The 18,576-nt window shown below is 45.4% G+C and overlaps 1 protein-coding gene across 9 annotated transcripts in view; it reads right to left on the reverse strand.

The window, feature by feature from the left end:
- Window positions 1-18,576, reverse strand: part of LOC144498566 (suppressor of tumorigenicity 7 protein homolog) — a 179,041-nt gene that overhangs the window by 52,146 nt on the left and 108,319 nt on the right. For all 9 annotated transcript variants that reach the window (XM_078219866.1, XM_078219872.1, XM_078219867.1 and 6 more), the window contains exons 2-3: window positions 12,315-12,397; window positions 2,839-2,998 (exon numbers count right to left, since the gene is read on the reverse strand). In XM_078219866.1, coding sequence (XP_078075992.1) covers window positions 2,839-2,998; window positions 12,315-12,397 — 243 coding nt within the window. The remainder of the gene's footprint in view (window positions 1-2,838; window positions 2,999-12,314; window positions 12,398-18,576) is intronic.

Here is an 18,576-nt window from a genome sequence, read left to right on the forward strand (position 1 = left end):
AAGGGCCTCTTCGGCACTGTATGATTCTATGATTCCAGTAGGATTCCCTGAGCCGCATCGGAAGATCCCACTGTAAATTCACACCAGCGTAAAACCAATTTTTTGGCTCCCTATCGAATTCTCCCCCGCCCACCAGTGAACCTGCTAGCGGGGCATGAGAGAACTCCAGCTCTAGTTTTAAGCTCCCATTGTCATTAGGTGATAAATTAAGAGGTGAATTTCCATGGAGAATCTCTCACTTGTCCACTTTTCCTGGAAAATTATGTAAACACCATTCCGCAATTTCTCGGAGACATCATCCACTCTTCTGATGAGATTCCAGCAAATGAGTCGGAGAATCTCAATGGAAATTCATCTCTTTGTCCAATTTAATCATTTATGATTCTAGGAATTTTTCCCCCCCCGAATATATGGTTTGTTGCTTTCTAGGTCCATGTGGATGGCACATTCCCTTTCCTGATCAATGTCCAATGACTAACAAACCAAAGCCAAGTAAAGGCCATTTTTGAGGACCTCCTGAAAGATTCTTATCCATTTCACTCTATGCAGAATGGAGAATGAACAATATTGATCATAGTTTACACACGGGGAGAACGCACACCCATTTCCAACACCCTCCCATCTGAAAAGAGTGTGCGGACAGAGAAGGAGTGAGAAGAAAGGAACGTTCAATGCTGATTCGAGAGCTGCAAGACATAAAACGCAGCTGCTGACTCTTTCTATGCTGAGTTGACTACAGTTACCCGAGAAAAATGGCTTTTTACAATCTCATAATCACCACCCTTATCATCAAAACCAATTGAACTCCTTCAGGGATAATCTCTTAACAATTAAAGCACAGAAAAACTAATTTTCTATTGTGCACATTCACTGTGCTTCAGATCACATGCATCGCTGACACATCAGAAGTAGTTATTCAGCTGGTATCTTCAGTATCCAAGCCTCACAGTTCAGTTACTGTTTAATACAAGCACCCAAGGCACTGAAACAGCCACATATAATCTTCATCTCAATCACTTAACCGTTATAACTTGAGTCCAAATCTTTTCCTTGACTCCAATTGCAAACAAATCTGGATTTAAAAGATTAAAACTGATCAATATGCAAATCATCGCTGAAGTAGCCGACAAAGCCCCCGGCTTCCCCCGGATCAGTCTAACAAAGCCCCCTGGATCAGGGCATTTTAGCTGACCTCACTCCCGTCACAAGAGTGCTTACAAAAGCCTGTTAAATTGACTGTTGAATTAAGTTGCAGTGGAACAATAAGCCTAGCTTTCAAAATCCCAAATTAAACAGAAAGAGTCTGCTCGTGTTGTACCTCAGAAGGAGAGGTCCCAAAAGCTAAACGTCAGTGCACTGTTTATCAAGGACATCAGGTAAAATTACACTTCCAATAGGAATCTGCAACAGCTACAGAACTGTCTAGAAGCATGAACTTTTCATTAAACAGCATTGGCCTGTGAAAGATAACTATATTTAATCGATTAGGCAGGTTTATCCTGCAAAGTAAATAATATATCAGATACACCACTAGCGTTGACAGGGCACCTACATTAACATTTCTCTTTCACAATCCTCTTGTGACAAAACAGGCATTTTGTAGATTTCTCAAAATAGTTTGGGAGGCAGTCTGCTGTGTTATCTTAATTGCTAAATGGAGCCGAAGTATAAACTTCCTGGTGTTAATTTCAAATATATTAAACATAGGAAGACATTGGTGTCGTGGTAATGTCGTTGGACGAGTAATCCAGAGGCCCACATTAATGACCTGGGGATGTGGGTTCAAATCCCACCATGGCAGCTGGTGGAATTGAAAGCTAGCCTCAGGAATAGCGACCGTGAAACTATCGATTGTCGGAAAAACCCACCTGGTTCACTAATGTCCTTCCGGGAAGGAAATCTGCCATTCTCACCCCACTCTGGTCCACGTGTGAATCCGGACTCACAGCAATGTGGTTTTCTCTTAGCTGCCCTCTGGAACAGTGGGGCAATTAGAGATGGGCAACAAATGCTGGTCTTGCCAGCAAATTCCCATGAAAGAATGAAAAAAAGACATACCCTGTAGATAATACTCTACAGGACAATACTCTTCCAGTATTTGTTCACTAAATGACTTTCCGGACAGAAAATTAGGACATTTATGATTCGCTTGGCTGCCTGTTAATTCTCTCTGAACATTACTTCACCCCAGTCCAACAATATATATTTCTATAATGCTTTCCCACGTGTAAGGGACTATCTCGGAGTTTCACAGGATGGTGGGCAAATAGTAGTCCCTAAGGAAAAGACAGGAAAAATGTTTTGGGGAGGAGGCTAAAGATAATGGCAAAGAGAAGCACGTCAAGGAGACTTTTAAAAGCAGGAAGATGCTGAGGAAGGAAACTCTGATGTGGAGATGCCGGCGCTGGACTGGGGTGGGCACAGTAAGAAGTCTCACAACACCAGGTTAAAGTCCACAGGTTTATTTGGTATCACAAGCTTTTGGAGCGCTGCTCCTTCATCAGGTGAGTCACTTGATGAAGGAGCAGCGCTCCGAAAGCTCGTGATTTCAAATAAACCTGTTGAAGGAAACTCTGGGGAAGAATTGCCTGAAAAAGAAGCCTTGATTGGTGGAGAAGATGGAGCTTCATGTTCAAATTTTACATCAATGCATGTTTTGACCTCAAATATGGTCCTGTTTGCTATTAGTAATGCAGGATAGCATTACTGATAGCAAATAGGTCTTTTAATGGGGGAAAAAAACATCTTAACCAGGAAAGTTAGGTGATACTGAAAGTGCCCACAGCATTTTAAAATTAAATTAGGAATATTCTCAAGGAATGGTCATGCTGTGGTTACCTGATACACTTTGTCTGTTGGAATCGGTATCTCCGTTATTGGAGGTGGAGTTGCTGGGGGCAGTGTTGTCCACTCCACCAAGCAATGGTCTTAAGTGGCTGACTGAAACTTGCTCAATAAACGATGTCCCATACTTTCGAAAATACCACCATTCAAATATCTGTGGATCAAAAAGAAATAAAATTCAATATAGTGATTAAACCTGAAAATCTGGCATAACCTTTAAGATTGCTTCTGTAATGGACACCTGCCCTAAGTATCTGGTCATTGATCTCACTGATGCTTGTGAATCCTACACTGATGCACAAATTGACTCCTGCACTCCAATAGAGACTAGATTCCAAATCAATGTAACCGGCTATAAAGTTCTGAGTCATGAAAGATGCTATATAATGCAAGTCTGCTCTTGCCTACTGGTGGATAATGGTCAAAATGAGAATTCTAATACTCCATCAAATAAAAATGTCCTTAGAAACGTCTTATGTTTTCTTCTGCCGAAATCAGCATCCTTGAGGCATGAGCGTTCATATATAAGTAATGGCACACCAACAGAAGCAATGGGGTAGAATTTCAATGGGGGTCCTCACAATTGCCGAGTGCAACCTCAGCAGAAACCCTGGAGGAACAGTGTAGATGGTGGCTTATGCAGCTTCCCAGGGATTTCTGCCCCAGTTAGAGCAGATGACTGGAAGAACAACTATATAAATCCTAGCCATGGACTTACCGTTGCATTTTTAAACACTTGATAAGGGATGAAAGGAGGAAGGATTGTTTAAAAATACTCATCTATGTTTAATACATCTCTTTTCAGTTTGTGAGAGTGTGCACATGCACACACACGTGTGTGAAATGTGAGGGGACAAACTTTACTGCCATGCCACAATGTGTTGGATACACCCAATAGTAAACACCAAACTTCCATCCTCCATAATTAAAAGTAAAGTAAAGTTTATTTATTAGTCACAATTAAGGCTTACATTAACACCGCAATTAAGTTACTGTGAAAATCCCCTAGTCGCCACACTCTGGCGCCTGTTGGGGTCAATGCACCTCACCAGCACGTCTTTCAGACTGTGGGAGGAAACTGGAGTGCCCGGAGGAAACCCACGCAGACAGGGGGAGAACGTGCAAACTCCACACAGACAGTGACCCAAGCGGGAATCGAACCCGGGTCCCTGGCGCTGTGAAGCAGCAGTGCTAACCACTGTGCTACTGTGCTGCCCAGAGTGTGGCCAGAGCAGGGGCTGTTCACATTGCGAGCATGTTATTGGATTTCAGAACACAATGTGGTCCTGCAATAAAACAGACATTTCAAAATCACTTGGAAAAGCATTTGTATTGAAAAGATTCATGTGCAATTTCCTGACAGATCCTTCATTTATCAAAGGTCATTGAGGGTGGTAAGTGGTAAATTATCTACAGGAAAGAACTCACAGCACCATCCATATGACATGCAGAGCTGAGAACACAAGTTATGAAGCCTATCAGGTGGCACCTTATTATCTTTGATCCATCGCTTATGGATATGAAGTTTTCGTCTCATTACTGATAAATGTGACATGCTCCATTTCTCATGCATTACTGCCTTGTCAGCTCACCTTATGATCTCTGAATACAGAGGCATGTACAGTGAGCTTAACCAATCACCTGTCCCAACAAATGTCTTTAAATTCAAAAATATTAAATAAAAAAAAACACTTGGCGCAAACTTAAGTCTTGCTCACCGCACATTCGGTGCAGTGAGATAGATACAAGCTTAGTGAAGAGGTGGCTGATCACTCTACAAAATAAAAGCAAAGCTCTTAAAACCAAAAGGCTCAAGTTATCTTCGTGCAGATCGATTCCAAATTAATAGAAAAAACAAGCACAAGCATGGCAGCATGGTGGCACAGTGGTCAGCACTGCTGCCTCAAAGCTCCAGAAACCTGGGCTCAATTCCGGCCTTAGGTGATTGTCTGCGTGGAGTTTGCACATTCTTGCCATGTCTGCGTGGGTTTCCTCCAGGTGCTCCGGTTTCCTCTCACAGTTCAAAGATGTGCAGGTTAGGTTGATTGGCCAGGCTAGAATTGCCCCTTCATGTCCCAAGATGTGTAAGTTAGGAAGATTAGTGGGGTAATTACATGGGGTTACAGGGATAGGATTATGGGGTGGGGGGGGCTGGGTGAGTTGGTGCACACTAGATGGATCGAATGGCCTCTTTTTGCACGGTAGAGATTCTATGAAGAATGCCATACCTTCACATTCCAGCCCAAATCCTACAACCCATTCAAACAAATGAGTACATCGCAGACCAACTAGACAAACTCAATGAGAACTCAAAAGGGAAAATCTGTGCAAGCTGGAAATCTGGAAATGTCGGAAATACTCAGCAGGTCTGGCAGCATCTGTGGAGAGAGAAGTAGTTCATGTTTCAAGTCAAACATGATTCATTCAGAACTTTTTTTCTTTTGAATGGGAGTCATATATGATTTGAAATATTGGCCACAATTTTAACAGCTCACTCACCCATCAATGGGCAGAGCAAGCCAGTAAAATCGCAGGAGAGCTGAGAAATCAGGATCGCACCCTATTTCTTGGCTCTCGTGATCTTATCAGCACCAGATTTCCAGCGCGGTCAGCCTCTCGCCCATTTCCGGCAAGAGGCTGAATATATTATTATTTAAATTTATTTAAATGATCATTTACATCTGTTTAGTGAGCCCGGCGCTCAATCGTCTGGCCTCACTTGCCTTTGTGGTCTCGATGGGAGAGGCGCAGCCTATTGGTGGCCTTGCCAGGCCGGGACGGCCCAATCAGGGAGGGAGGGAGGGCTCACTGTGCACTTTCCCTGCGATTGGTCGGGGTATGCGGGGTGCGATCGGTCTGGGCATCAGGTGGGGCCGACGGGGGCTATATTTTCAGGCGGTGGGGCTTGCGATTGGGCCGCGGGTCCCCATGATTGCCCACGGGCCCCCGTGATTGCAGGGGGGTGAGAGGAGGGCTGAGTTCAGGCTGGCTGCAACAGCAGAGGCCTGACAACTCTCTCTCTCTCTCTCTCTCCATCAGGCCTCTGCTGTTGGAATTGCGCATGTGCAGCCACAGAGGTCTGCACATGCAAAGTAGCTCCCTCTGTTGGTTGATCAAGCTGGCTGGAGAGTTACGCCCCACCCACTGCCTCCAGTACCTAGAAACAGTCTAGCTTAAATAAGTAATGGCACATCAACAGAGGCATTGGGGTAGAATTTCAATGGGGGGCCCTCTCAATTTATTCGTGCAACCTCAGCAGAAACCCTGAAGGAACAGTGTGAATGGTGGTTTATGCAGCTTCCCAAGGACTTCTGCCCAAGTTAAAGCAGATGATTGGGAGAACATCTGTATAAATTCTAGCTATGCAAAAACACCTGATAAGAGATGAAAGGAGGAAGGATTATTTTAAAATATTCAAGCAGTACCATCTACGTTTAGTACATCTCTTTTCAGTTTGTGAGAGTGTGTGTGAAACGTGAGGGGGAGAATTTTGCTGCCATGCCATAATGTGTTGAATACACCCAATAGTAAACACCAAACTTCCACCCTACGTAAACAATCCAGGGTGTTACCAGAAGAGGGGCTGTTCACATTGCGACCATATCACTGGATTTCAGAACACAATGTGATCCTGCAATAAAACAGACATTTCAAAATCACTTGGAAAAGTATTTATATTGAAAAGATTCATGTGCAATTTCCTTTCCCTCTGCTGGTGGATCAAGCTGGCTGGTGAGTTAAGCCCCGCCCACTGTCTCCAGTAGCTAAAAACAGTCTAGCCCATTTTTTCAAGCACCATGTGCATAGGATTGGGAATAAAAACTCACCCAAAAAACGGATCTGCAACTCTCCCATTTTCACGCTAGCTGGACACTTTTTTTCTTGTAAAACTCCGCCCATTGGGTGGGAAAAGCGAGTAGCTTGCCAGTAGCACTGCCAGGTTTTCCCGCCGTATTTTGAAATATGTTGCCAAACAAAATGTGAACGGACGGGTCTCATGATTTCATAGTAAGTTTGCAAGGGCACTTTGATTAAAAAAATAATAGAAATGGAAACACTATTCACCATGGAATTCCCCCTGAAACTGCCCCTTCACACTTCCCAGATAGTGCCAAGGTACTTCCCGGATATGGCTCTCTCCGGCCATGGAGCTGATATCACCTGTCCGCCTCCTGGGTGCGATCTGCTCGCCAGGTGCAGGTCATGGGGGAACCTATCATGATTCATGTCGATGTGACCAGACAATTTAATGTTGAGGCGAGGGGCTATCAGGTGTGAAGGTCTGATAATGATATGTAAATATATGCAAATGAGCAGCCCAAATTTTAAAGTCAGGATTCCCGTTATGCCACTGGCGGGGAACGGAGATGTTCAATTGAGGAAATTATTCCAGCGTAAAAGTTATTTTGGGATTCCTGTGCTATTCCCCACCCCGCCCCCCGTTCCTGGTCCCCCAAAAACGGGAGCGGAAAGTCCGAATTAACTCTGTTTCGATCTGCACGGATGAATATTTCCAGCACTTTTTCTCTCAATGAGAATTTAAACAGGAGTGAAGCAGCAGCTGAATACAGCTCAACATAACAGCTGCCACCTGACCATAAACACTGTTCTTTCAATGCAGGGGAACTAGACTATGACAAGTTAGCGAATGACTAGTACAAGCAAACCATCACACCAGGCAGCTAACAATGCCGCAGCAGAGGAGGGGATGACAATAAAGTCAATGCCAAACTCCAGAAAAAGCAATGAGACAAGTGTTTGAACTGTGTGAAGAATTACGAAAAGTTAAAGTTTATTTATTAGTCACAGAGTAAAGTTTATTTATTAGTCACAAGTAGGTTTACATTAACACTGCGACGAAGTTAGTGTGAAATCCCCTAGTCACTACATTCCAGCACCTGTTCGGGTACACTGAGAGAGAATTTACCATGGCCAATGCACCTAACCTGCACATCTTTGGACTGTGGGAGGAAACCGGAGCACCCGGAGGAAACCCCCGCAGACATAGAGACTACGTACAGACTCCGCACAGACAGTGACCCAAGCCGGGAATTGAATCCGGGTCCCTGGCGCTGCGAGGCAGCAGTGCGAACCACTGCGCCACTATGCCGCCCCTGACAAATGAGTAATAATGAATAAGCAGGTTACTATACGATCTGCAGAATGGCTCCAAAAACATTGAATGTTGCTGATTACAGCAAGACTGGACTTGTGCAGCAACATAAGCATATATCTCTGGCATTCGTGCTCATGTTCCCTTAGATTGATAGATGTTAACGAGGATGTTCAACGATATAACACAACCTTCACGAGGCTCAGCTTCAGTCTGGATAAAAGGCTTCAAAATCCATTAAAGGCTGACCTCAATTTCTGCCGAACAGACAGTATGATCTCAGATGAACTGCTGCATTGTTTGGAAATGCATCAAAATATTACATCATGTTTCAATAAGCTAAGGATGGAGTGATGTGAAATCAGCAGCAGATGTGTAAAGGAGTACAGTAAATGCAATAATGTGCCAGTAAATACACTGTATGCATAATTCTTCTGTGAACTACATTAAAAGAACGGAGTGCTCTCCACTGCTGTGTCTCCTCCGCTTCTAATTATTCAACATCCTAAAGATATTTAGTTCCTTGAAAAAGGGAGAGGGGCCCATCCTGTGGCACAAATGCAAACACCCAAAACTCACAATTGCCAGCTGCAGCTCAGCTTATAATACGCTCACCATCTGAATCAGAAAGTTGTCAGCTCAAGTCCCACTCCAGAGACTCGAGGACAGAAATGTAGGCTGACAATCCAGTGCGGCACTGAGGGAGTGCTGCACTGCTGGAGATGCAGTCTTTTGAGCGAAATGTTAAAAACAAAGCCCAGTCCGCTTTCTCTGGTAACAAATTCCATGGCACGATTGTGAAGATGAGCTGGGGGGAGCTATCCGTGTTGTCCTGGCCAATACCTATCCCTCAATCAAAACCACTGAAATGGCTGATCCAATCATCAGCACATTATTGTTTGTTAAAGTTAAAGTTTATTTATTAGTCACAATAAGGCTTACATTAACATTGCAATGAAGTTACTGTGAAACTCCCCGAGTCGCCACACTCTGGCGCCTGTTCAGGTCAATGCACCTAACCAACACGTCTTTCAGACTGTGGGAGGAAACCGGAGCAGATACGGGGAGAACGTACAAACTCCACACAGACAGTGACCCAAGCCGAGAATCGAACCCGGGTCCCTGGCGCTGTGAGGCAGCAGTGCTAACCACTGTGCTACCGTGCCGCCCCGTTTTGGGGCTTGCTGTGTGCAAATTTGCTGCTGCAATTTCTACATTGTAATGTTTCACCATCACTACATTTCAAAAGTATTTCATTGGCTGTACAGTGTTTTGAAATGTCCCACGGTAATGACAGGTGTTGCATAAAGGCAAGTTTTCATTTCTATGCAATTGATAAAGAAAGCATTCAGCTTGAATCCAGGGACCTTGCAGTTCCAGTCAAGAAGCAGTTCCAAGAAACCCATTTAGGAACCTTTCGAATTTCAGCAGTAGGTATGCTGTGGGTGGAATTTTCCATTCTGGACACCAAGTCCGGTGGCGGGCGGGTAAGTTGGTGTGATTCCTGCTGGGCAACGGCACGACAGAACACACACGATCTTCCGATCAGCCCATTAATTATGCAGCTGCGTGAAGAGCAGCAAATCTCATGGCGGGTGGCAGGAAGTCGGTCGCCCCACTGTCGCCTCATGGGATCAAAAGTCCTGACGCCATTTTCAAAAGACACCCAGACAGGCGTTCACTCATTGCAGGCCAGGAGCTCTGCATTACTCCTCCAGAGTTCTTACGGCTGTAGCTCACACTGAGAAGCCAGCAGATGTGTGCAACCACATCCCAGGAAATACAAGGGCACTCCTGCAATGCCTTCCGCTCATTTCTAGATAAGAGCACTACCAGCAGTTGCACCAATGCTCGCCAGTGCAGAGATGCAGGTCCGCTAGCCTTTTAACTCTACAGAAACTCCGCTGCCTCTTCTTGCTCAGGCCCTTGCTCCTCTTGGCCTTGTGCCAACCAGCGACGAGCCCTCCTCTCCTCTTCTGGATGGAACCATTACCAAGGTAGGTTGCCTGCAGCCTGTATCATCAATGTTTCAGTAGATGTGTGAACAGATTGAACTAATACATTTGGTTAGCATGACCTTTACAGGTTTCCCTCCATCTCAAAGCCAGCAGGTCAGTGCTAAGCCTTGCGCCTGGCCTCCATCTAGACACGGCAAACCCATCCCATTCCTTCCAGGTAAAGGACATTCTGGAAGACCAGAGATGAGTGTTCCTTCCGCTCATGCACATCTGCATGTGGAGACATTGCTCTGTGACCAGGATGATGAGAGCCAAGTGCAAGAAGCTTCACTCCAACACTATTCTGCTCATCTCCACTACCTTTGAGACTCTATTGAGAGACCATTGCGCTGGCAGGAAAGAAAGACAAACTGCATGAGTCAGCCAAAACCATTCATCCAGGAGGATGGAGATGTGGAGTCACGAGATGGCTGCCATCCAGCAGCTTCTTTCGGAGGTATCCAATTCCCTGCCTCCGAATGCAGAATGAACAGCAGCTCCAGACTTTGCTGGGATCTTGATGTCATGAGTCGGGAATAAATCTGCTGCAAAGTGTGAGAACACAACTGTGCGTGAACAACATCCAGTTGTCTTAATTATTAGGGTTTCTCTTTTGTTGGCCACTTGTGCTGACTGTGAACCCACCCAAAAAGATCCTCCCCCCACCTCGTGAGATCTCACTGACTAAATAACTGTGTGCTCAAGGTCAGAATGGAAAAATGGTGCTCTTCACCTTTCAAACTCACTACATCACCTTCTAGGTGACATCAGGTGACATCACCTGTCACCTATCAACTTCTTCCCATCACCATAGACCACCCAATATCACTATTTCTCTCCTTTCTGTCACCCTTGAACCTCCTCCCATTACCCTGGACCCTATCACAATCTATCTCCATTTGCCTTTCATTCCCTCAGAATCGACACACGTTACTGTTGTCATGCCCACCCTGCTCCCTCCCAGTATCCAAGCCATCTATCTAGCCCCCTTGTGACCCTCCCGATAACACCTTCACTTACCACTCCCACCCTGGACTTGCCACCCCACCCCACCCCACTCCCCCCTCTATCTGTAACTGTACCTCCTATCACTGGTATCCTGAGTTCACCCCAGAACACCACCATTCCACCCCCCACCTGAATACTCTCCTCCGCTTCCCCAGTAAGCCTGCCTCGCGTGTCCAGCCACCACTGCTCCACCCTTCCATCCTACCGCCATACCCCTTCCTCCTTCCAGCCTTCACATGCCTCCTCTCTCCAGCCTTGGCATTGCTGTTGCTACCAGCACTTGAGTGAAGTTGTGTGAGGTCCCCAAGAAGGCAAAAGTAACATCTTATAACCTCAAAGTGTGGAAGAGATGAAGCTCGCCATTTATATACACTCGTAAATCTGAACATTCTAAATTCTCACTGTGGGGGGAACTTAATCCGGAGGATATTCTGGCACGATAACCTTCTAATTAGCATACATGAGACGCTAATGATTGCAAATGGAGTTCCCAACTTTGTTCGCCGGGAAATTCGATCTGCCTTTAGCCCGCCATTGAAGTCGGGAGAACAAAATTTCAAACTAATTCTCCTCCAGTGGCAAACTGACTTTTTAAGAAAATCACGCCAAATTAAGTGCCCCACCTACCCCAAATCCTGCCGTTGGCGGGAGCCGAAAATTCCACCCCATAACTGAAACTGTGAGCCTTCTTGATTATTCTTGCCTGGATTAGGTGGCATGCCTTATGAGGATAGGTTGAGAGAGCTAGCTAGGTCTTTTCTCCTTGGAGAGGCGAAGGATGAGAGGTGACCTGATAGAGGTGTATAAGATGTTGAGGGGTATTGATAGAGTGGATTCTCAGAGGCTTTTACCCAGGGCTGAAATGGTTGCCACAAGAGGTCACAGGTTTAGGGTGCTGGGGAGTAGGTACAGAGGAGATGTTAGGGGTATGTTTTTCACTCAGAGGGTGGTGGGTGCGTGGAATCGGCTGCCGGTAGTGGTGGTGGAGGCGGATTCGATAGGGTCTTTTAAGAGACTTTTGGATAAGTTCATGGAAGTTAGTAAGATAGAGGGTTATAGGTAAGCCTAGTCGGTAGGGACATGTTCGGCGCAACTTGTGGGCTGAAGGGCCTGTTTGTGCTGTAGCTGTTCTATGTTCTATAATGGAAGGCAAATACATGTGTTTAGTAATAGAATCTATAGAAGCATTAGTATCAAAACGCTTACAGAAAAAAATCAAGAAATTACAAGGGGTGGAAGAACCAAAAAGGTGCAGTATGTTAGACAGGATCATCAGCAGACTGGACAATCCTCCACCTTTATTTATGCCCATATTATTATTAATATTATTAATGATGATGATAATGACTCACCAGAATAAGCCCGGAGATCAAAGATGATGTGCCTGTCAGAGCAACGTAGAATTTGGGAGTTAACGTATTCAAAAACATACTCACTGCAAAAGAAAGAAGGGAAAGATGTATTAACATTCATCTTCAAAAGGCAAAAGCACAGTTCTACAGGATTTAAAAGCACTAATAAAGAGTCTTGAATTTCAATTCTATCCAATTTTACGATCTGACCCGATAGAATATGTATGTATGAATTGCAGGTTTCAATATATGATCTCGCAATTTACAATTATGAATAGTTTTCAGAAATCAGTGTTTGTCTCAGAGTTTAACTACTGGGTACGGTCGCGTGCAGATTCTGTCACTGAGCTTTCTAAAGCAGAGGCAAGGACTAATTAGATCGTGTTTGAGAATTTGAATTTAGTTTTCGAAAAGAGAAGGCCTGGAAATTAAAAATAAATTAGTATCAATAGACATAAAGCGGTGGAGATTGTTGTAAAACCCCAATTAGTTCACTATTTCCTTCTCTGGAAGGAATGAAACCCGGCTTGTGCTGACTCCGAACTGCCCCCTGAAGCAGCCGAGCAAACAACTGCTGCCATTCATGAGGAAAACAAATCAAATCACCCATATCCAAAGAATCATAGAATCCTTGCAGTGCCATTCAACCCATCAAATCTGCATCCACTCTCTGACAGATATCTTACCCAGGCCCACCACTCCACCTTATCCCTTGGCTAATCCACTAACCTACACATCTTGGGAAACAAAGGGGCAATTTAGCTTGGCTAATCCACCTAACCTGCACATCTTTGGAGTGTGGGAGGAAACCGGGGCACAGGGAGGAAACCCACGCAGAAACGGGGAGAACGTGCAAACTCCACAGTCACCCAAGGCCGGAATTGAACCCGGGTCCCTGGCGCTGTGAGGCAGCAGTGCCAACCACTGTACCACTGAAAATAATTTTTCAAAAATATTCAGCTTTATATTTACTTTCTTGATTTATCCTGTGCGTGAGAGGAACAGGTGCAGAAAGGTACAGAACGGTGAGATGGAGAATCTTTCAAGCTGAGCCACAGAAATAGTGATGCACAAACGTGCAAACAATCGTCACCCTTGCAGAGTTCCCCCACCACCCCCCTCACCATCCCTGCAGATTTCCTCACTTCCCTTCCACCCCCCCCAAACTATGGAGCTTCCGATCCCACCGCCTCCCCCTGCTATTTCCCCACCCCCCCTCAAGCCCCAACCCCCTCAAGCCATGCCCCCTTGGCCCTGTCCCTGGCACTGCCAGTGTGCCCAGTATGCAGTGCCAAACAGGCACAGCCAGGTTGGCATTGTCTCATGGGCACTGTGTGGCCCTGCCCATGACTACCCGTGGGCTGCAATGGCCTCCGAACCCACGGCGAGGCTATTACGTCTGGTCTAGACCATATGTGGTTCTCGCCGGTGAGGGCCGTTAAGCGAGCAGGTACGTTCAACTGTCCCCGGAGGAGAGCGCCCGGGAGTCACTAGTGATATTTCAATGATGTCATTAATATTGAGATCAGCTTTGTGCCATTTCTGGTCACGAAGCTGGTTTCACCAGCAAAACAGTGCCAGCATAATTGGGAGAGGCGAGAAACTGGGTGCGAACCTAATTTTTAACCTCTCACTCTGTCTTACCAGCTCACCACGACATTGCATCCAAAATCTCAACATTCGGTTCAGAGTCAATTATTCCCATTTGGTAATGTATTGCAGACTGACTTCACACAATGGATTTAAAACCTGGTGTTGTTAAACTTCTTACTTTAAAATTTCCACCACCTCATTGCCAACACAAGGGGGCACTAATGATCCAAGAATTGGGCAAAATAATTCTCAGGCCATTCCTTCCAGGCAATTTATTAGAGTAAGACATCGCTCAAAAATGTGAAAGAAGCCAACAAACTTCCAGATCTTTTTAAACTCTAGTAATGCTCTGCACTCTAATACTAATGCACTCTAGGGCGGCACGGTAGCACAGTGGTTACGGACGGCACGGTAGCACAGTGGTTAGCACTGCTGCTTCACAGCTCCAGGGACCTGGGTTCAATTCCTGGCTTGGGTTACTGTCTGTGTGGAGTTTGCACATTCTCCTCGTGTCTGCGTGGGTTTCCTCCGGGTGCTCCGGTTTCCTCCCACAGTCCAAAGATGTGCGGGTTAGGTTGATTGGCTATGCTAAAAAAAAAAATTGCCCCTTAGTGTTCTGGGATGCGTAGATGAGAGGGATTAGCGGGTAAAATATGAAGGGATATGGGGGTTGGGCCTGGGTGGGATTGTGGTTGGTGCAGACTCGATGGGCCGAATGGCCTCTTTCTGCACTGTAGGGTTTCTCTGAAAAATTACCAGGCACAGTACCAAAGTGCATAACTAATTGTTTCAATAAAAAAATAGACAATTTTCCACATTAGTTTATACAGTAACCCGATTACGTAAAGTCTTGAACATTCAGAGTAACATGCACTCAGTTTCAGGTTGAAAATGCCTAATGGCAGTCTACCTAGAGATCAAGCTTGTCATAAGTGCCATAGTCAGTCCTCCGACAAGACTTACTGATGTAAGTTCAGAACAATATTTTCCTAATTAGTTTGTGTTGCAGTAGGCCTTTCATCTGTACATTTACATGAAATGCAAACTGCGCTGATCTTGTCTCTATTCCCAAATTTAAACAAAGACTGTGACATCCTTCTTCATGGACTATCTTGGTTGCCTCATATTAGTTCTGCCAGTTAATAATCTCCAAATACTTGGCGCTCACTTAGGTCTGGACTGTCACAACAGAAAGCGCCTCCAAAAATAGCGAACAAGCTAAAAATCAGATGTGCCCCCACCCCCCCCCCCACCCCTGGAAAACAGGGCACCTCCACATCCGCAGGGTCAGGAATGAAGTTGGGCCGTGTTTCGCGCAGCTGCCTCCACTCGTGATTTTGGTTGTCCGAGAAAGCTGTCCGACACCCAACACGTGTAGATTAGGCCTGGTAGAAGTAGGTTAGAACTTTGTAGGATTGTTTGGACAATCTGGGTACCCTTTAGGATCTGTTCCCAGGACCACAGAACATAGAAAATTACAGCTCAGAAACAGGCCTTTTGGCCCTTCTTGTCTGAGCCGAACCATTTTTTGCCTAGTCCCACTGACCTGCACTTGGACCATATCCCTCCACACCCCGCCCATCCATGAACCCGTCCCAAGTTTTTCTTAAATGTTAAAAGTGACCCCGCATTTACCACTTTATCCGGCAGCTCATTCCACACTCCCACCACTCTCTGCGTGAAGAAGCCCCCCCTAATATTCCCTTTAAACTTTTCTCCTTTCACCCTTAACCCATGCCCTCTCATTTTTTTCTCCCCTAGCCTCAGCAGAAAAAGCCTGCTTGCATTCACTCTATCTATGCCCATCAAAATCTTATACACCTCTATCAAATCTCCCCTCATTCTTCTACGCTCCAGGGAATAAAGTCCCAACCTATTCAATCTCTCTCTGTAACTCAGCTTCTCAAGTCCCGGCAACATCCTTGTGAACCTTCTCTGCACTCTTTCAACCTTATTTACATCCTTCCTGTAACTAGGTGACCAAAATTGTACACAATACTCTAAATTTGGCCTCACCAATGCCTTATACAACCTTACCATAACACTCTAACTTTTATACTCGATACTCCGATTTATAAATGCACCAAAGGCACTCTTTACGACCCTATCCACCTGTGACATCACTTTTAAGGAATTCTGTACCTGTATTCCCAGGTCCCTCTGTTCAACTGCACTCTTCAGAGTCCTACCATTTACCCTGTACGTTCTACTTTGGTTTGTCCTTCCAAAGTGCAATATCTCACACTTGTCGGAGTTAAATTCCATTTGCCATTTTTCAGCCCATTTTTCTAGTTGGTCTGTTTGAGGTTGCGTGGTTGTTTGAAGGCAAGAAGTGGGGGTGTGGGGATGGCCTTGGCGAGATGTTCGTCTTCATCAATGACATGTTGAAGGCTCTGGAGGAGATGCCGTAGCTTCTCCGTTCCGGGGAAGTACTGGACGACGAAGGGTACTCTGTCCACCGTGTCCCGTGTTTGTCTTCTGAGGAGGTCGGTGCGGTTTTTCGCTGTGGCGCGTCGGAACTGTTGATCGATGAGTCGAGCGCCATATCCTGTTCTTATGAGGGCATCTTTCAGCGTCTGGAGGTGTCTGTTGCGATCCTCCTCATCCGAGCAAATCCTGTGTATTCGGAGGGCTTGTCCGTAGGGGATAGCGTCTTTAACGTGTTTAGGGTGGAGGCATCTCCACATCATTCTTCCATTGAGCCAGTGTCTAATCCAATTTACTACCTCCCCATGTATGCCCAGCGACTGAACCTTCCTAACTAACCTCCCATGAGGGACCTTGTCAAAGGCCTTGCTGAAATCCAGGTAGACAACATCCACCGCCTTCCCTTCATCCACTTTCCTGGTTGACTCTCCCTAATAAGTCCCTGTCTATCCAAATATTTGTAGATCCTATCCCTTATCACACCTTCCAATAACTTGCTCACCACCGACGTCAAACTTACTGGCCTATAATTTCCCGGATTTCTTTTGGAACCCTTTTTTAAACAACTGAACAACATGAGCCACCCTCCAATCATCCAGCACCGCCCCCGTGAATACTGACATTTTAAATATGTCTGCCAGGACAATTTTGGGGAACATCTGGTGCCCTTTGGGGAATTCAGGTGCCCGTTGGGAGAGGCAGGGTGTCCTCTGAGATTTCTAAAATTTGGTATGAATGTGCATAAAAAGTGCATAAACTCATGGGAACTGCGAAATTCATTGGAATTTGGGCAGCACAGTGGTAAGCACTGCACGTTCTCCCCATGTCTGCGTGGGTTTCCTCTGGGTGCTCTGGTTTCCTCCCATATTCCAAAGATGTGTGGGTTAGGTTGATTGGCCATGCTAAATTGCCCCTTACTGTCAGGAGGACTAGCAGGGTAAAAACGTGGGGTTACGGTGATAGGGACCGGGTGGGATTATTGTCAGTGGAGGCTCGATGGGCTGAAAGGCCTCCTTCGATACTGTAGGGATTCAATGAACTGTCAAAAACGACTATCAAAAATGTCAGGATGAATTGTCAAGGGAGCTGCTAGAAACAATTATCAAAAGTATCAAGGTGAACTGTCAAAAGGGAGCTGTCAAGACATTTAAAACTGCTGCCCTTTAACTATGAAAAACTGGAGTGTTAAAAAAAGATTGCTCGCTATTTCACTCTGTACCTGTGGACAACCATTACTGAATCAGTCCTGCATGACTGATTTCATGACCACCCATTATTACAATAGGATACCTCCCATTTTGCAGCTTGATTGACAACACCCCAGTGGCTATAGATTCTCTGTCATGGGCACACGAATGCCAATGTTTGTTTTTAGAGGGGATTATGCAATTCAATGAAATATTTGTTGTTATAAAGGGCAATGTAGTTAAAAGAATGTAAATATATCAAACAGGTCTTTATGAATGAGAGCATTTTAAAAAAATAAAGTCTGTAATAGATACTTGGAACTTCATTTAATTTAATCTCAGCATGGGTTCTGAGATCTTCCCAAGGTGGATACCAGCTAAGTTAGCATGGTGAGTGTGAGGGCAAAAGGTGGTGGCTGGGAGGCATGGGTTGACATGAGTTTTTACTAAGTTGGCATTGGGGCTATGAAGGGCCATGAGGATGAGTGGGGGCCATAGATTGGCACGGAGGGTATGAGGGGCCATGGTGGTGGGCAGACGGATTGGGGTTCGCATGGAGGGTGAGGGGGCATGGAGGTGGGTAGGGAGCATGAGGTTATGAGGTTGCATGGGCTGGCATGGATGGGACATGGTGAGTGTGAGAGGGTGCAAGAGGTCTGGAGAGCTGTCTTTATGTTTCTCTGTTTCTTTTTGAAGCTTTGACACTCATCTCCCTATCCGGCAGCTTTCACACTCATTCGGGGTCGTCCGTAGAACCTCGTCACCCCAGATCGAAAGATCTGACATTCTGGGCCATGTTCTCTGGGTTTGCAGAATGGGGTAAAATGTCTTGACTTTGCATTCCCCACCTGAGAGCAAAAACCCAGGCTTTCCATTTGATAGCCAAAATCTTCCAATTGAATTAGTTGATTCAAGATTTCAGTATTTCCCTTTGATGAATCGAGCAAGTTAATAGAAGACTGCTAATGTAAATTTTAGAATATTCTGGACCCGTTAATATAAGATGGCTCACATAAGTCAAATTCAAGCCTTTAATACTCTACAGCATGTAGGCA

The sequence above is a fragment of the Mustelus asterias genome, chromosome 9, assembly GCF_964213995.1.
Source record: "Mustelus asterias chromosome 9, sMusAst1.hap1.1, whole genome shotgun sequence".
NCBI lineage: Eukaryota > Metazoa > Chordata > Chondrichthyes > Carcharhiniformes > Triakidae > Mustelus > Mustelus asterias.